This window comes from Psilocybe cubensis, chromosome 1 (assembly GCF_017499595.1).
Source record: "Psilocybe cubensis strain MGC-MH-2018 chromosome 1, whole genome shotgun sequence".
Lineage (NCBI taxonomy): Eukaryota > Fungi > Basidiomycota > Agaricomycetes > Agaricales > Agrocybaceae > Psilocybe > Psilocybe cubensis.
The window spans coordinates 1,136,691-1,155,435 of NC_062999.1; the positions used below are offsets into that span (position 1 = coordinate 1,136,691).

The 18,745-nt window shown below is 50.6% G+C and overlaps 6 protein-coding genes across 6 annotated transcripts; 4 read left to right on the forward strand and 2 right to left on the reverse strand.

Moving 5' to 3' along the window:
* Nucleotides 1-73: 73 nt before the first annotated feature.
* JR316_0000319 (Forkhead box protein J2) lies at nt 74-2,100 on the forward strand (the record flags this gene model as incomplete). The annotated part of the gene is made up of 2 exons (XM_047886134.1): nt 74-763; nt 817-2,100. 2 exons carry the CDS (start codon nt 74-76, stop codon nt 2,098-2,100), a joined length of 1,974 nt encoding a protein of 657 aa, XP_047753880.1.
* A 1,236-nt stretch (nt 2,101-3,336) lies between these two features.
* Nucleotides 3,337-6,520, forward strand: JR316_0000320 (Transducin beta-like protein 3; the record flags this gene model as incomplete). Its single annotated transcript, XM_047886135.1, has 6 exons — nt 3,337-3,380; nt 3,451-3,598; nt 3,686-4,617; nt 4,675-5,722; nt 5,782-5,918; nt 5,992-6,520. The coding sequence occupies 6 exons, from the start codon at nt 3,337-3,339 to the stop codon at nt 6,518-6,520; spliced, it is 2,838 nt and encodes a 945-aa protein (XP_047753881.1).
* Nucleotides 6,521-6,525: 5 nt separating this feature from the next.
* On the reverse strand, nt 6,526-7,439 carry JR316_0000321 (Putative aminodeoxychorismate lyase; the record flags this gene model as incomplete). Its single annotated transcript, XM_047886136.1, has 2 exons — nt 6,526-7,083; nt 7,170-7,439. 2 exons carry the CDS (start codon nt 7,437-7,439, stop codon nt 6,526-6,528), a joined length of 828 nt encoding a protein of 275 aa, XP_047753882.1.
* A 188-nt stretch (nt 7,440-7,627) lies between these two features.
* JR316_0000322 (uncharacterized protein) lies at nt 7,628-8,999 on the reverse strand (the record flags this gene model as incomplete). Its single annotated transcript, XM_047886137.1, has 9 exons — nt 7,628-7,858; nt 7,921-8,123; nt 8,178-8,257; nt 8,314-8,424; nt 8,476-8,554; nt 8,604-8,665; nt 8,715-8,787; nt 8,841-8,897; nt 8,951-8,999. The coding sequence occupies 9 exons, from the start codon at nt 8,997-8,999 to the stop codon at nt 7,628-7,630; spliced, it is 945 nt and encodes a 314-aa protein (XP_047753883.1).
* A 2,190-nt stretch (nt 9,000-11,189) lies between these two features.
* On the forward strand, nt 11,190-13,192 carry JR316_0000323 (O-methyltransferase tpcA; the record flags this gene model as incomplete). The annotated part of the gene is made up of 10 exons (XM_047886138.1): nt 11,190-11,384; nt 11,448-11,634; nt 11,700-11,826; nt 11,885-12,073; nt 12,232-12,366; nt 12,422-12,588; nt 12,642-12,712; nt 12,770-12,968; nt 13,024-13,102; nt 13,156-13,192. 10 exons carry the CDS (start codon nt 11,190-11,192, stop codon nt 13,190-13,192), a joined length of 1,386 nt encoding a protein of 461 aa, XP_047753884.1.
* Nucleotides 13,193-13,929: 737 nt separating this feature from the next.
* On the forward strand, nt 13,930-18,024 carry JR316_0000324 (Protein JOKA2; the record flags this gene model as incomplete). Its single annotated transcript, XM_047886139.1, has 12 exons — nt 13,930-14,025; nt 14,158-14,302; nt 14,370-14,719; nt 14,862-15,177; nt 15,233-15,501; nt 15,574-15,601; nt 15,656-15,719; nt 15,774-15,819; nt 15,877-15,911; nt 16,005-17,409; nt 17,476-17,558; nt 17,619-18,024. The coding sequence occupies 12 exons, from the start codon at nt 13,930-13,932 to the stop codon at nt 18,022-18,024; spliced, it is 3,243 nt and encodes a 1,080-aa protein (XP_047753885.1).
* Between the last annotated feature and the right edge of the window lie 721 nt (nt 18,025-18,745).

Here is an 18,745-nt window from a genome sequence, read left to right on the forward strand (position 1 = left end):
GACCTTCGTGGACCCACGATTGACGATTTCCCACTTGTTGGTCCAGCCTTGTCCAGCGCTAACCACACCCACCATGTCCCACCTCCATGACCTCCTCAACCCAGATTCAACTGAGAACCAGTCTCCAACGTATGTCTCTCAATCCCCAATTGTCCCTGTGCCCCCGCTGAACTTCCCACCCTCTTCCAGATTAGCCGTGGAGACAGAGCCAGAGCCATCCGATAGCCAGTCCTCTGAGGGCGAGGACGAGATCTCCCCCGCATCCGAGGACGAGATCGACGAGCTCGACGAAGAGTCCCCCGAGGAGGAGGACGAGGGTCCCCCGCCTGCGACGCGGCAGCGCAAGGGCCGGACGCACACTGCGGTGCGGCGGGCCAGGGAGAAGGCAGAAAAGGCGTCGGGGTCGAGGCCAGCTGCGGAGGCAGAGAGTCCTCAGGAGGATGCCGAGGCGAAGGACGACAACATTATCTCGCTCAAGGAGGAGGCGCGGCCAGAAAAGGCGCTCGAGCCTGCCCCGCGCAGGCGCCTTGAAAAGCATGACAGGAAGATTGACCTCGGCCTCCACGACCACAAGGCACATGCGGACTGCCCGGACACCCTCGCATGTCTCCCAGATACCCCCGGCCGCCCCCAGCACACCCTCCCCGTTATCCTGCGCTGTGCGATCCTCGGCAGCCCTCGCAAGCGCCTCACGATCCGCGAAATCTACGCGACAATGGAGTCCAAGTACCCGTACTACAAGTCGGCCGGACAGACTTGGAAGGTGCGTGCGCAGCCAAGTGTTGGTTGGCGCATATATTGACCCATTTTGTACAGCAATCGGTTCGCCACCATCTCTCGCTGAATCGGCTGTTTGAGCGCCAGCCGCGGCCTGTGACTGATCCGGGGTTTGGCTCATACTGGACGGTTAACTTGTCCGCCCCCCCTGGAACGAAGCGCCCTCGCAAGAGGGGTAGGCCGCAGAAGGAGGGCGAGGGCGCGAGGTCGGGCGAGATGTCGGGCGAGAACTCGCCCATCACCCTTATGCCAGCGCCAACCAAGTTCCAGTTCCAGCCACAGACGCACCCCGCCCCGCCCCTGCCACCTCTGCCCCTCCCCCAAATCAGCTCCATTCAAACATCGATATCGCCGCTGTCCCTTGGCCCCCCTCCACAGCCCCACCCACAGTCACTCAGCAACCCGCAGCTTTCCCCGTCGTCGCGCCATCCCCCACCGACACCCCAATCATCTTCGTCACATGCATCTCACGTTCCCATTGTTCACAATTCGCAGTTTGCGCCTATACAACTCACTATGTACGATCCACGACAACACCATCCTACACCACCTGGCTATCCGCCATTGCTAAAATCACCTACACATCTGCACCCACATCGTCCATATCCGCATGACGGGCGACCCCCAGATTCTCGCGCCCTTGATATACAAAGACAACAAGAAGCCGCACATAGGCACCACGAGGCACAACGTGCACACGACGCGCATCGATCCTCAGATTCCCAACGTCATTCCTATGACACGCGCCGAAACTCCTTGAATAGACCACCGCCGCCCCCACCACCACCGACTAGCGATCTGGTCAGCCACCGCAAACCAGCGACACCCATGACGCCGCACTCGTCGAAGGAATCGGAGGCGGAGAACGGGATGGACACAAATGGGCCCATCGTGTCCGACGACGAATTTGAGAGCGAGGAGGAGATGCGACCGCCGTATGTGCGGCGCGAAGCGGCATTCGTGGCGACGCGCCCATCGCCCATCTTTACGCTACCTCCATTCTCGAAGCTGGAGCATAACAAGGAGGAAATTATGGAGCACATGCGGCAGGAGATCGCGTCATTGCGGCGCACGTCTGCGGAGGCGGTGTCGACTTCGCTCAGACTTACAGAGCAGCTGGCGAACGCGAATTTGGAGGTGTCGCGTTCGAGAGAAGCTGTCAGGGATTTAGAGGACATGTTGCAGCGCGAGGCCACACAGAGGAAGGAGGCGGAGAGGTTGAAAGACCAGGAGATTGAGAGGCGGCGTGCGGCGGAGCATGCGCTGGGATCTTTGGCAAATAGGTCGCCTATTGCGCGTGCGAGGCCGACGACGACGACGTGATGAACTGGGCAAATTTTAATGCCAAACGATGCAGTTCACAGAACAACTTACGGCTACCTGCGTTTCTAACTCTCTCTTTATTCTCGCCTCGGAGGGCCTCTGGAAGGGCAACCCCTTTTCTCTTCCCGGATTACAGACCACAACACGCTTCATTTTATCAATGTGCGACACTATCTATTCCGCCCGCCCCCTTGCAGGTGGTGCTCTGCAGTGGGCAAAATGTTTACCCCCACCAACCAATATAGAGACGGATACTACTTTGATATATTTCTCTTATCCCTGCTGTGCCAATTGGTTGCTAGCATTTGGGGAAGGAGAAAGTTAGACACAGGACTTTTTTCTCCTAGGCCGCGCTTCTGATTTTTTTTTTCTTTCCTTGTTTTTCTCATTTTTTCGGTTTCTCGGTTTTCATTCACATCTGCACTGCATTGAACGACACGACACACACACACACACCAAACCACACTTATATCGTTATCAACATCCCCACTCATTTCCATGTACCCATCCACTACCCTTGCTATCTGGATTGTGTTTCTTTCTATCTCTATCTCTGGCTCTCTCTCTCTGGCTGCATGGCCGGAATTTACAGGCTCAAGCTCTCTTGGACCACTCAAAACTCAACAACAAACCAACCGCACATTTTCTTTCTTTCATGCTCATGCTACCACTCATGAAAACGTTCAAAATATCAAGAGACATAAAATCAGGTCGGTCACGGTGGTTGGTGGACGATTTTAACGCCCCCTTTGCCGTCTTCTTCTACTGGGAACTGGTTCTTGCCGTTCAGCTCAAATCTCCAGTGCAATATTATTATATTATTCCGCGATTCGGTGATTCTGGACCTGTGTCTACAAGGATGTGGGCTATGGTGCTGCGTACAGCTTATCGCCCACTTTCTCCTGCATGTATGTATGTCGATAGAAATAAGGCCATGGCTATGGAGGAGCGTGGATTGTAGTTGGGGGTTCGTGGGGCTTAAGCTTGCAGATTTTGTAGGCTATGGGAGGGAATATGTTGTATGTATAACAGCATCATGATTTGTAAAGTAGTTTGCAGTACGTTGGGGGAGGAGGGGCGTGCGGGAAGTTACAGGCAACCATGGCCAATTACGTACATACACGCACAAACAACAACATTTTCCATTACTCTTTGAAGTTTGATCGGGATTCAGGGTTTCGTGAACACTCTTTTTTGTCTCTTGGGCTCTGTCTGAAATTACTTGTGAAGGTTGCGATGGCTGTCCCTGTAGGCAGCGGACGACCAAAACTTAAGACTGCGTGCGCATATTTTTCTTTTTCTTTTTTTGTTTTGTGAATGACAATTTTTGATGGTATTTTCTTACTGTAGATTCAAAAAGGCGCGTACGATCGCGCCGCTTTATACCTCTGGTGCTGTCGCTATCACGCTAGATGGCACGAGGCTCGTTACGTGTGTTGCGGAGGATATACTCTTGACGGATGTGGAGACTGGAGTGCAGATTTGCCGCTTTGTAGGGGTGCGTTTTTTTAATTTTTTTGTGTCCCCGTCAAAATTTTTTTTTCTTCTTCTTTAAATTGTGCTGATGTTCGTTTTTGAAAATTAGGATACGCAACCGATAAGCTCGTTATGTATTACGCCGTCTGGATCGCATCTTCTTGTATTCACATCTTCGCTCTCGCTGCGCATTTACGAGCTCCCTCCCATCCCAAATTCAAACACAAACGCAAGCAGCCCACCAGAACAACTGAAAAAGCGCGTGCCGCCCGTACGCGTCGTCGGGCGCGCACACGACGCCCCGGTGCACGTATGCCGCGCGGACCCCACATCGACGTATCTCGCATCAGGCGCGGCAGACGGCGTCGTGAAAGTATGGGACATCCGCCGCGGGTTCGTGACGCATGTGTTCCGCGGGCACGGCGGGGTCGTCAGCGCGCTGGCATTTAGCTTCCCGCGTGTGAAAGCCGATGCATTGGGATTGGATTCTGTGGGGGGGAGGAGGACGATGCACCTTGTGACGGCGTCGGTGGATACGCGGATTAGGGTGTTTAATTTGACGGAGGGCGCGTCGACGTCGAGTGGGGGCGGGAAGCCTGAGGCGGTGTTGGAGGGCCATGTGTCGGTGCCGAGGGGGCTGGATGTGACGCCTGACGGGCGGTGGCTCGTCAGTGGTGGCCGAGACGCTGTTGTGCTTATTTGGGATATGCACTCGAAGTCCGCTGCGGCGTCGACGACGGCGATGAAAGGCAAGACGAAAAAGGCGAGTGGGAAGGCGGTGGGGATGACGCCTAGTTTGGCGAAGACTGTGCCGGTGCTTGAGCGTGTTGAGGCGGTGGGATTTATGCAGGAGGAGGAGGAGGATGTGGAGAAAGGACAGTTGAGATTTTATACGGGTGGTGAGAAGGGTGTGATTAAAATTTGGGATGCGAAGAAGGGCCAGGTTCTGGAGACGTTTGGGCGGGAGGATGCCGCGACGACGACGGCCACTGCTTCTGCAGACGAAGATATGGAAGAGCAGCGGCAGATCACAAATATTTTGTGTGTATTCTCGATTTTCTATTGAGGTATGGTTGTAACTAATTTTTGGCTGTACAGATACCTCCCCTCAAAATCGACCATGGTGTCTATCCACGCCGACCAAAACATCATTTTCCATTCTGCAGTGGACGGAACGCTGTCCCGCCAGATGATCGGGTACAACGACGAAATCGTCGACGCGACGTTCCTCAGCCACCCCTCTTCTTCTTCACTATCACCACAGCAGCAGCAGCAGCGCGACACGCACGTGGCATTCGCGACCAACTCGTCTCTCATCCGCGTTTATTCCACAGCGAACCTCGACGCGCGGCTGTTGGAGGGCCACTCGGAGATTGTGCTCGCGCTCGATCGGTCGGCGGACGGCACGGTGCTCGCGAGCGGGAGTAAAGACAAGACGGCGAGGATCTGGGCGCCGGTCGTTGTGGATGATGATGCGTCGTCTGCGTCGTGGGGGTACAAGTGCGTGGGTGTGTGCGAGGGCCATGCGGAGAGTGTTGGTGCTGTTGCGATGGCACGCGGCGGCAGCGCGCCGGAGGGTGGGCGTGGAGGGCTCAAGTTTATGTTTACGGGCAGCCAGGACCGGACGATCAAGATGTGGGATGTGTCCGATGTGCCTACAACTGTTGCCTCGTCTTCGGACGTGGACGTTGTGAGATGTAAAAGTCTGACGACGCACAAGGCGCACGAGAAGGACATCAACGCGCTCGACATTTCGCCAAATGACCGATTCCTCGTGTCTGGCTCGCAGGACCGTACAGCTAAAATCTTCGAGATCCAGTATATCACGAGCAGCAACGGCTCGGTGCGCGGCGAGCTGAAGCTGGTGGGGACGTGCAAGGGCCACAAGCGCGGGGTGTGGACGGTGCGGTTCGGGCGGGCGGAGCGCGTGCTGGCGACGGGCAGCGGGGACAAGACGGTGAAGCTCTGGAGTCTGGACGACTACGCGTGCCTGCGCACGTTCGAGGGCCACACGAACTCGGTGCTCCGTGTGGACTTTTTGTGCGCGGGGATGCAGCTGGTGAGCGCGGGCTCGGATGGGCTTGTCAAGGTGTGGAATGTGAGGGAGGAGGAGTGTGTTGCTACGCTGGATAATCATGAGGATAAGGTTAGTGATTTTTTTTTTGGTAGTTGGATGAGTGAGATGTTGATTGGATTTTTGGTTAGGTGTGGGCTCTGGCTGTTAGCTCGGACGAGCGCACGATCATATCTGGCGCTGCAGACTCTGTGGTCACCTTTTGGGAAGACTGCACTGAAGAAGCCGAGACGGAAAAAGAAAACAAACGCGCCGATGCTGTTCTCAAGTACGATTTTATTTTTTGCAAGTCCCATCGCGTATTATTAATTAATTTTTTTGTGTCTACGTAAACTCTCTAGGGACCAGGATTTTATGAACTACGTTGCACTGCGGGATTACAAGCGGGCGATAGAGTTGGCATTGGCGATGGCGCAGCCTGGGCGGCTGTTCAATCTGTTCCGAGATGTAGCGGGAGAGGGAGAGAGCAGTTCGCTGACCGGCAGCACGGCTGTGGACGAGGTGATACGGACGCTGCGGGGCAGTGAGCTGGCGAAGCTGCTGCGGTTCGTGCGGGACTGGAACACGAATGCAAAGACGTCTGTTGTGGCGCAGCAGGTGCTGTATGCGATTGTGAAGCTGCAGAGGGCGGAGCGGGTGATTGGGGCGTTTGGAGAGGAGACAGCGGAGCGGGCGTTTGCGGAGGGCGAAGAGGAGGAAGATGCAACGAGTGGGGCAAAGACGGGACGGACGGCAGTCAAGGAAGTTTTGGAAGCACTGATACCGTACTCTGAGCGGCACCAGGGGCGGATAGAGAGGCTGGTGCAGGAGAGCTACGTGGTGGACTATATCCTGGGCGAGATGGACGATGGGATGGACGTCGATACTTAGTTTACTTATGCAGACTCTGTGTATATTTTGCCCAGCCGGCAGCCCTGCACCCCGTTGCACAGCAGCACCCACTCGCCGTCTGAGATAGTGTCCCGTGTGAGAATGCCCTCTGTGTCCTCCAAGATACGCCCGTGCTCCAGCAGCCACCGCCGCATCACACCTGCCAGGCATCCCGTCCCTGCTCCAGGCGTCACCCACTGTCCACCCCGGTAGAACGACACATTGAAGATTGTCGTCTCCATCACCTGTCCGTCCCCGTTGTACAACAGCACGTCCCACCCACTGCCGTCACACTGCCCCGCGTTGCGCTCCTTCACCCGCTCGTACACGTCCCGCAGCGTCGTCTTTGTCTCTGTAAAAATCGACGGCTCTGTCGGTTCCTTATCGATGTACACCTTCATTGGGGGGCCTGTCGGCCCGGCGTCTAATCCTTCATCGTTATCGCTCGCTGCGATCGCGATCGCAGAGGGCTCGGGCACCGTCGTTGGGTCCTCTGTCAGATTCTGCGCGAGAGGCGTAGCTGTAGCTGCGATCCGGCCCTCTTTCGTCACCGTGATGCGGAGCTGTGGATGTTGTAAAATTAGCGAAAAGTAAAAAAGACTTTTGCAAAAAAAAAAAAAACAAAAAGAAAAGAAAAGAAAAGGTTTACTTTGTATGCGGTGGAAGTATGCCCGCGTATGCGCTGTTCGAGTATAGCGTCGAGGCAGCTCGCTTTGAGGTATTCATATCGCAGTAGCGTTTTGGCGTAGAGCCAGCTGTGGGTGTCTGCGGCCTCGATGAGCCGCTCGAGGTGCAGAGGGAGCAGGAAAAACGGCGAGGGCCCGTCCTTGTCGTTGTTCCATCCAAAAGACGTCAGATAGGGGTCGTACCGCGTCGACGTGAGTAATTGGTACGGAGTCAAGCCAGCTGCTCCTTCCATCCTGGCGAGATAGATCATAGGAATGCGGAGAGATGAATCTAGGCAGGTTCTGGGCCCTCTTTCTACAAATACACTCCTGCCCATTGGCTCACCCACTTGAAAATGATGTAATGCAACACGGTCACTTGAGTTTACATTTTCGTTAACTACTATTTACATGACAAGTATCTATTTATTCAATAACTTTATCAGACTTCAACCGCGATTTTCGCGTCAGCGTCCACCTGTGCGGATGTGTTAGCATCTAGGTTTTTCAAGAGTAAAGATAGAAAACTTGCAGTTTGTGCCGCGAAAGTCTGGCTCTGCTGTTGCAGCCTGAACGCGTTCGCACTAGTCCCGTTTCCAATCTCCGACGTGTTCTGCGCATTCGCGCTCGCAGCCTTGAGCTCTGCACGCGAGTTAAGAGTATCCAACAAAGTCTATCATGCATACGCAATCAGCCAAACAAAAAAACAATGCTGACACCGCGGAAAAGCCGTACGTTGGTATAAATACGTCCAATGGGGTACGCGAACATGGCGTACAGGTTCGTGTTGCGGTGGAGCACGAAGCTGAACAGGTCTGCGAGTGCGAAGAGCGAGGCGAAAAGGCCTGTTTGGATCGCTCCGCGGATGAGGCGGTTGACGACGGTGTCGGTCTTGCGGAAGCCCGTGCGCGAGCGCGCGAGTACGTAGGTCAGTACAGCTGGAAAAATGGTTATTTTCGATGTGGAGAGAGAGAGGGATAAGTAAAGCGTACTGGTTATGGTGAGATCTGCGGCGGTTTGGAATCCGAGCCAGCAGATGACGTAGGGAGTGAGAGGAGCAAAGTATGCGACTCTACAGGAAAAAAAAAGTCAGTGATTATTCCAATTTTGGAAGATAGAACGACTTACTTGTCGATGATCCCAGAGCGGACTCCGGCGTATACACCAAATATGAATCCAGTCAAACTGAACAGGCCAATGATGCCTACAATGGTGTAGTTCTTGGTCAGGAGAAGAACGCTGAAAGGCATGGTTAGATTTTGGGTTAGAGTAAAAATATGGAAGATGTACCGATGGCCCAAGAAGAATTGGGTGAAGATGGCAGCGACGGATGTGGCGACAGCTGTGAAAGGGATTGTCCATCCTACCGCTGTTATTGGATGAGCAGAGTTCTAATTTAGTGGTGGAGCAGAGCTTACATCCCAAAGCTGCCGGGTTGGCATAGTTGGTGACTCCAGTTTGCCAAGCAGCATAAACAGCCCTGTTAATTGGTCAGATATCTTCCCTAAAATATTTTCCAGCTGACTTACACGGCGCTGTGAATCGTATCAACCACGAAGAGAATTCCAACGATGGATTTGATCCAAAGTGCGTCGTTGAACTCTGCGTGTCTCCATCAGAAAATACTATCCGAGTAAGATAAATATGAAGCATACTCGTGTTGCGATACACCAGGAACTGGTACGTCACCAAACCGTAGAGGTAGGTGTTGACTAAAAATACATCAGTTTCATACATACGACCGAAGTACTATTTCGACACGCACAGAGAATACCAAGGAGGAGAACGCCAACGGTGGTATCGAAAGCACCCATTTTAGCCGACGTACAGAGGTAGGTACTGTAGAGGAGGAAGATAGGCGAAGGGGGAGCTGGGGTGGATTCCAACGACGAACCAAACACCACCGAAAGTCAAGGGCGTTTTAAACTGTCTGTGAGCAGGTACAGAGGGGGAAAAACTAGTCCAAAACAAGCGGCAGGGTAACGTTAACGCGATTCAATGAGATGAGATAACTGTGAATTTAATTGAGATCCACATTCCGTCAAGGGTGTTCGATGGGTAAGGGTCGGCACAGGGCCTGTCCTGTCCTGTCCTGTTGAAACCTAGACCGAAACAAATGGATGAATTCAGTCCAGTGAGCTTTAGATTGAGCTTTGGCGAGCGAAAGGACGCCGCGAAGATATGCATTTAGTTTTTTACGTTGGGGTGTTTGGTGATTCGTTGATTGTGTACAGGTGTGATTATAATATCAGAATGTGGGAGAGACGCTAGAAGGCACAGCGCTGGTTTTTTCCTTTGAATTCTTTCGAGTTTCCCCCGCTCGAAGCGTTGGACTTGAGACGGAGATGGTCAAGGCTGGGAATGGATGTCATGAGAATTTTGGACTTTGCAGGTAACTTAATTGTCTGTCCATGATGCCTGCCAGAGAGAAGGCGGGTTTAAGTCGTAGAGGCAATAATGTTCGCGGCTGAGCCGAAATGCACACTTTGTCAAGCTGGCTATCAGACGGAGGAAACGCTGGAGTATCGGATGGACACGATCCGGGATGCGGAGCAGGTAAAATTTTCAGAGGTCAAAGTTATGTTGTGAATGCTTTTCTTCACGTTATGGTTTTCGCTAAGTAGATTTTGACTGACGTTTTTTGTTGGTGGACAAGGTGAGAAAGAAGTTTCTGTGGCGGTGTCATGGGTAAGTCCGGAGCTGGAGCCGGCGGCCGAGCAAACATTCATCGTCGCCGGAGGTGACGCCGTTCGTCCATTGATTCGCACAACCCTGCATGGGTTGTTCCCTTTCAGAGCCTTTCAGCCACTCGTCCACTTGGCCAATGCTGTTTCGCGATTGATTTCGCCGCTTTTTCACAATCGACATCGATTATGACGGATATGCACACTTGTTGTTTCTGTGAAGCGGACCGCGTTGGTACCCTTGTTGGAGCATCAATGTGAAAATTTCTTGCTGGAGTTCAATGCACTGTGGTCCACGCAATGGAAGGCGTCTAAATATCTGGGGACAAAACTTGTCGGTGTCTGTAGACTGTGACGACTCGGAGCCTCGAGGGCGGGAAACCCAAAGTGTCTGTCCATGTCCAAACAATTTTTTGACATCGGGGCAGCCCGAATTGCGGATAGACCCTACTCCCATTCCCACAGAATCACCTACACCGTATACGAGAAGAAAGAAAGAAAAAAACCTTGACGCATAACTCTATTCAACGTTAATACCATTCAGTTCAGTTCAAGTCGATGGACCGGAAATACTTAATGGAGTCTAGAGTCTCTGACTTAGCGTTCTTTTCCTTTGCGTAAAGGCGAGGGTTTTCTGATTGATTAATTGGCCTTTTATTTCGAGGGTTTTATTTTCTGCGCTAGCGTTTCGCCCCGCTCGATTTCGAAGGGTTGAACGTATGGATTTTTCTAGCTCGCGCGGTAGCGCGCGGTCAGCGTACCAGAGCGCGTGCGCCGTGCGGCGACTACAGTAACAGGTGGAACGCACTAACAGGACGCGTTAAGCCATCCCAGGTGGGACGCCGCGGTCTAGATGTTACGTTGTCAGGCACACCAAATGGAAAAGATGGCTGATTGCTGATCTGGTGCCCGGTGGATTAGTGCGCGTACAACTATAACCTGCGAACATGATCTCCTCAACCCCATTAGCGAAGCGCGAACAGGTCATGTTGCATTGATCTCAAACTCCAGAGGGGGCCCCATAGACCGGGGAAGGACTTGCGACCCTGGAATAGGAAGTTATGGAACCTTCGAACGGCGAACGGCGCTCTGTACAACCCCAATGAGGTTTATGAAAAAAAAACGGCGGGGTTGGTGTAGACCTTGAGAGCGATTCGCTCGCTTAGGAGCTCACTAATATGGTCCTGGAGCATCAAGGGTGCATATACCGCATCATTTAAAGCAGATATCGCTTGGGCATCGCAGCAACCCATATCTTAGAGGCCATCGCTCTAGCTTTCGACGATACACTGCAATCGCGACTTTATACTGGCACCTACCATGACCTCGATATCTGAACTTAGCAGCCTACAAAAGACGCTGAACGCGGCAATTGACACGTTCAAGGCTGAGCTCGCCGCGCAGAATATGCCTGAGCTCTCGTTGAACACGTCCAAGCCGCATCCCATCGATGATCTCGCCTTCATCCCAACGCCAGCGATGTTCGAGGCTCGTCGCGCTGCACTTGCCAGTTTGGTGTGTATTTTTTTTCCTGCTGCAGATTAACTTTAAGGCTTATCTGGATTTATTTGCGTGTAGGGTCTTATCAAATCGTTGATTCAGTCTCCGTATGATGCGCTTACAGCGAATACGTGGATGGTTATGGAAGTTGCTGGTGTCCGACTTACTGCTGAGATCGGTCTGGCGTCTATCCTGGGAGACTCGGAAGAAGGTTTGAGCATCAAGGAGATCGCTGAGAAAACAGGCGTTGATGAGTTGAAACTTGGTGCGTAGATTGCCTTTTAACTTGACCATGATTAATGATTGACTTGGTTTGTTATATTTTTGTAGAACGCGTCTTGCGCCTTTTGATCACTCAAGGATGGTTCCGCGAACCAAAGCAGGGATATTTTGCTAATAACCGTCTGAGCAATCTGATCAAGAAGGGCTTGCCAGGATTCCACCTTGCAACTTATATGTACGTGCTCCCAACGATCGTGCTGCAAGCTCCCTGAATTGAACTTGAAATTTATTAGGAACGAACTCTTCATGAAAGTTGCGACCAACTTCCCAGAGATGATCAATCATCCTGACCCGGAATTCCGCAAGAACACGGACCCGCTGCATACGGCATTCCAGCTCGCGTACAAGACCGATATCAGCTACTTTGGTGCCGACGGATGGCTGACGAAAGACCCTGAAGAAGCTGTTAAATTTGGACAATCGTAAGTTTGGCTTCGGTTCTTCTTTTGTGGGGTAATAGCGGCGTGATAACGAGTTGGAGCTGACGTTAACTCTTTTCTTCAATTTTTTCTTTCGATTCCTTTGCTATGCTTCTGTACGAATCTTCTGTTTGGGTGCGGTGGCGTTGTTGACCTAATAGTATGGTGGCTGTCGGGCCTACATCGGATCCCGGTGTTGTTGCAGACTTTGCATGGGATGAGATTGCGAAAGACAAGGATGGTATTGTGGACGTTGGAGGAGGACAGGGCTCACTATGCTGCTCACTCGCAGCCAAGTAAGTGATTTTCTTCGATGATATTTGTTATTTTGAAGCTAAATTATCGCCATAGGTACCCCAACATTAAGAAATTCGTTGTTCAGGATCTGCCTGAGACACGTGAAGGAGCCGAGGCCTACATTGCATCGAAAGGACTTACAGGACGCGTGGAGTTTGAGGTACAAGATTTCTTCAAGCCACAACAGCGTAAAGGAAAATATGTCTACGTGATGCAGCGAGGTTTGTATTTTTTTTTCAGTTTATTTTTTGTTATTAAAAATCGTCTTGGATAGTTCTGCACGACTGGAGCACTGAGAAAGGCGCGATCATGATCAAACAAATTCGAGATGTTTTGAATGAAGATGTTCGTGGTCTCCCATCAGTTCTGGTTTCATTATACTTACCAAAATCCATTCCGTAGAGTTGTCTGTTAATTGTTGATACCGTGATTCAACCGGGAGTTGTCTCTTCTGAAGGCCAGGACCTCGTCCAATCGCTGTTGAAGCTGAACAAGAGCGTTTATCAACCGGTGCCACCTCCTGAATTTATCCCCGTTGATTTTGGAGAGGCCAGTCGTATTCAGCACCAGATTAATGTTGCGTTGACTGCTCTGTGCAATTGTGAGGACTTTCTTGATTTTTTGGGGGAGCTTGTGCTGACTGTATTTGATGATAGCGTTTGAGAGGACTTTGCCGCAGTTGCAGGAGATGGTAGAGCTTGGCGGAATGAAGATCAAGAAGGTTAATGCTACCAGGTATATTTTTTTCTTCCGCAGTTTTATCCTTGATTTGACCTTCTCGTCCGCAGGGGTTGGGCATCAATCACGGAAGTCGTCCCAGCTTGATTGTGGTCATGTACATTTTTTTTATTTTTTATCTTACTTGAGGGACATTGAAATCAAAAATGTATGTATCATCTTTGCGGAATAAAAAATCATCATAAGATCGTTGCATAGGAGCTGCTTACTGATTGGTGACTATCTAATGACGGTTGCATATCTGTGTTTTTCTGCAAACTGCTGAAGACCATCTTTTAATGAGATAGTGGACATTATTTATCAGCTGATAAGATATCAATATCATGAAGATGGATACTAGATGGAAATACGGTATCCTGACTTATGAAGTGACTATGATAAAGTGCGAACTCTGGAACAGCATCAAGGGGCCATTTTTCAAGTCAGGCTTCTCTAGTAGATCCGCAAGGCGGTGTAATTTTTCGGCGCCTTCAAAGTGACTTGGAGCACTGTGGGCGCTTCCATCGTCACGACTCATGCTTGAAGGACCAAATATTCAGTAAACTGAGAGGTTACAAGAATGCTTATAAAGACACTTACGCGTCGAGGAGCTGAAGTGTATGAGATAGAATGCTCGAGTTGAATGAATTGTGCCACCAATCGCCGAGCTTTGTTTGGTGTCGTCGTCAGCGCTTACGGACCGGGCGGCAATGTGACAGTGACGGCACGGCGGTGCTTGAAACCGAAAGAGTCATTAGGTCTGATTGCTCTTCTGCTGCGGCCACCTCCTCTTTTCTTAACAACTTGAATCATCTCTTTGCTTTGTGTCCTCTTTATTCTGCCACATGTTTACTATCAAAATCACGTATCGAGGGCTGACTCGAAGACACACCTTCCCAGACACCAATACTTTCCCCAGTTACGACGATATCTCCACCCAAGTGAGTCTCACGTTCAAAGACTCGTCCCAGATAACGACAACGACTAATACATTTCCCCAGCTAAATCACTCCTTTTCTTTATCTAACAATGTTTATTATTCCAAACTATTATTTTCTCCCGATGCTGCCCAGCCTTCTCGCATCTTAATCGGCAAGGAAGTTCACAACGCGTACGAGTATAACAAGTGCATTCGCCAGTTCAGGAATCGTTCTTGGCCCCATGCTATGCTGAGATTCACAATCATAGACGTGTCCTCTCGCGTTGCTGAAACTACTTGTGAGTACTATGCTTTCTAAGCATTTATCTGTCCACTCTTTATTAATAACCGGTTCCCCCTTTCTAGCCTTGCCGACGACGAGCACAATCTATACTCGGTTCCCTCCTGTCGGCCCTCGAGTGGCATTCTCCTCTGCGAACGCCATTGAAAGTCAGACTAATGCAATGGACGTCGATTCCACCCCCGCACCCTCGGCAACCCGCAGTGTCTCTATGAGACAAACTAGGCCGCAGCCTGTTCGACCGGCTGCGCAGCGCAGGGCATCAGATGTTGCTTGTTGCTCGGCTAAAAGTGCCAACGAGGACATGCGCGTCATCTTGACCGAGTTTAAAGACATTGTCGACAGCGCGTTAGCCACCAATCTCTCCATGATGACAAATGGCTCCAATACTGCTAATGAGGCACCGCCTCCGTCGGTCTGTTCAAATTGCACTAGAAACATTGGAGCAGTCCGTAACGGTCATGGGGATTGGTACTCGTGTGAGAACTGCCATGTTGTGGTGGTGAGTAACTATTTTCCTTGGCTTATTTTTATTGTAAAATTGACAATATCCTAAGTGTGATTCGTGCCATATCGTCGACAAGCCTGCTGGCTTCTGTTTGAGCAACATGGGGACACATCAGATGAAGTTAGCTAGCGCATCAGACGCTCGAGGATCTAATCTACCCATTCCTCATCTTCCAACACCATGGGATAGATTCATGACAGGGCCACCTAGTTCATCAACCCCGCAATCATCTTCTCCATCCAATACCACTCCACAAGTTCCTGTAGACTCTTCGAATCCTACACCTGTGGTTCATGTAGGTATTATATGTGATGTTTGCAACAAGGTCGTTGAAGGTGTTCGCCACAAATGCCTCGATTGTCCCGGTGTGTTAATTGCATCTTTCATTGTTGAATCGAATCTAAGACGCTTTGTTTGAAGACTATGATTTATGCGATTCGTGCATTGGAAATGGTGCCGCTGAAGCGCACAACCCTTTCCACGAGTTCTTTGACATACTGGAACCAGGCAGGGTTATTGTCCATACAGTCTTCAACGGTGATAGCGACAGAGAGACAGCAAGGCCGTCTCAAAGGCGGTCATCAGCATCAGCATCCGTTCCTGCCCCCGAGCCCGCTGCGCCTTCATCTCCGGCTGTCCACCCTGCCACTTGTGACCTCTGCGAATCGCGAATCATTGGCAATCGTTATGTACGTTTTCTGCCTGTCCGAGTGACTTTGCGGATGATTAATCATATGTTTAGAAATGTCTTGTATGTCCAGACTTCGATGCTTGCGACTCCTGTTTCAGGTAAGTTCATCGTCTTATTTGGTACTTAGAAGCTTTCTGACCTTTATTTTATAGCATTACACCGGAGCAACATCCTCGACATGCTTTTGCCCGACTTCAAACCCCTGAAGATTATGTCGTAAGCATTGTCATCCGTTGTAAGGTTGCAATGAAAAACCTAATCATTCCGCAGCGTGCGCGCAATGTCACTAACCCAATGCATTACGCTACTTGTGATGGTATGTTTTATGAATATCCGGGTGCAACATTTGTTTTCTAAGCGGCCTGTATCATAGGCTGTAACAAACCAATTTATGGTTGCAGATTCAAGGTAAGTATATCATCTCATACTTGGTAGTGAGCGCAAGCCAACAAAAATATAGTGCATGCATCCTGACTGCCCAGATTACGATCTTTGCGAAAGCTGTGAAGCGCTGCCAATTCCAGTCCACCCCCCTTTGCACCCTATGTTGAAGATGAGGCTGCCAGAATCTGTGATTCCGACAGTCTACAGAGTCGGTGAAAGGCAGGTAATCCCTGAGACTACGCCACGAGTCGTCACACAAGTGAAGACTCCTGTCGCTGAGTCCCCTGCCTCAAAGCCAACGGTGCCACCCAAGTCTCCAGTGCCTGTCCCTACGGAACCATTGGTTAACCCTTTCCTTCATGACGACGAGCGAGTCAAGACTCCAACACCTTCTGCAAAGCCCTCTTCACCTATCAAGGCATCCCCAGCTAAACCTCCACCTGTACCACCGAAGCCGGAAATGATCTCACATGCATCATGGGCCTCGATTCCTGGGTTCTTCGGGTCCTCTGCACAATGGGAAATCAGACCTCCACACCCGTATGAACATTATCCACCAGTGTCGGATAACCTTGGTGATATCTTCCAACCCAAGGCTTCATTGGGCAACCCTTTCGCAGACATTCCTCTCTTGAATGTCTCAACGATTTCGGCTGCACCGACCTTTGGTCCAGTCCCAAAGACCACGCCGAACTTGCCACCTGTTGCATCATCAGAAATTACTTTGCCCACTGTACCGAATCATACACCGATGAACCCATGGCCTACAACCAATGCGGCAGAACGTCAGGAGCTTTTGCAGCTCATTGCCAATGCTTCAGGATCCCATGGCCCGCCCGTCGTCCCTGCAGAGCAAACTGCTAAACCACTTACGCCGCCTGCACCGCCTGTCGAGCACCTTGTTTCTATCCATGAAATCTCTGACAGTAATCCTGAGCCTTCTTCCAAGTCCGAAAAATCACAGACTGTATCTCCGCGCGACTTTTCTAACCTTTCGTTGTCACATTTGTTGCATGACCTTGAGGACCGAGTCGCTTCTTTGAAAGCCAATAGTGACGTTGACGAAGATAAGCTTCCTAGCGTCACAGGGTCATCTCTATCGGAGGAGGCTCTCCTCAAACGACCAACTTCAGAACCCTCGATGTCTAATAACACACTCTCGTATCCTCCCTCTCTTGCGCACTTGATCGCTGAACTGCCCACCCTTGTTCCCAAGGCAGCTGATGTTCTTCCTCCATCATCACTAACAACCGATGCAAAGGAAGCCACTCTCCCTCTTGTCCCTTTGAGTGCATCTTTCATCGAAGACGTGACGGTGCCAGATGGTCAAGTGTTCCCTCCTGGCGCAGAGTTCGTGAAATGCTGGCGGCTGCGCAATGATAGCACCCGAGACTGGCCGGAGTCGACACAGTTGGTATTTGTTGCTGGAGAATCGCTGGCGACCCAGAAAGGCGAGTTGGCTGTTGAGTTGGGTAAGGTTGAAGCCGGTAAGGAAATTGATGTGTGGACGGGAGAATTAAAGGTTTGTAGCATCCTCGTTCTTCCATATTTTTTTGCTTCATGTGATACTTATGCTTTGACTTTTCAGGCTCCCGAAGGTCCTGGGCGATACGTAGGTTATTGGAGATTGAAAGCTAACGGTGAATTATTTGGAAGTAGCTTATGGATTGAGTGCGTTGTTGTCATTCGCTAATTGTTTCATCGCAACCTCTAATTTTTTTTAATTTTTAGAATCAATGTAGTGGAAGCGGACCACCACTCTTCCGACGAGTCTTCTATGGCGGCTTCCTCTGTTATCATGCCGCAGTCGTCAGCAATCGCCCAGGATGGTGCAAGCCGCCAAGCTGTTTCTTCTACCGTACAATCCGCCGCTGGGGATACGTCCACCATTTCCACTGAGGATGACCTCTCCGATGCTGGCTCTGACATTTCGTTGATCAGCATGCCATCCTCGCCATCTGACGATGAGGACGAAGGACTCTTCCACGATAGCCGTTCGTTCATCACTGCCGAGTCCGCCGCCGCCGCTTCTGTGGTCGCCTCTTCTTCTAGGACTCGCAGTGTTCAGAACTCTCGTCTCTCATCGGCTATGGATTATGTACTCCTGTACGACGATACATCTTCTTCCGAGGATTGATCTCACGACAAGGTAAATCAACAAGTGTATTTGTATCATCACATTATCCGGTCATATTGCTCGAACCTTATTCATGCGTCGTCTTTCATTTTTTTAAACTAAACCCACTGTCTGTAAAACTACTTCCTGTCTCCCCTATTATGCGCTGTTGTTGTACTGTGCCATGATGTGGCCGATAAGTCATACACCCCATACTCAATTGTGTAGAAAAAGGGATGCCCATTTTATGTTGCTACATACACGTTCGGCAATATCAAGTTGGTTTTAATCCCAATTTTAAGGTCATGCATGTTCTGGTGGAAGATACCGATGGCCATTCAAACTGGACACAAGTAAAAGGTAAAAATTTTGAATACAAACATTGTAGAAATGTCTCCACGACGTTCAGGTAAGGTTCAGCTCAAAGCTTCGACAAAGTTCAAGTGCCCAGTTGTCCTTCAGAAAAAATGAAACAAGTGCTCTGGAGTGAACGCATGGGAAGGAATCGTCTCCCCGAATGAGGCTACCTAACTTTTTCTATATCTCCAATTCTGTAAATTGTGAGGAATCCTTTAGGACCTGCTCGTTCCATGAGAGGAAGTTCCCCTTCTCTTGTTTCTGCAGTTGATACCGACTGGCTATGATTTGTTGGTGAGCCTCTAGAACGGTTGTTAGGGGAAATGATTCACTTCAACGTAAAACTGGCATAATTGGCATCCTGAAGAAGCGTGGTTCACAAGAA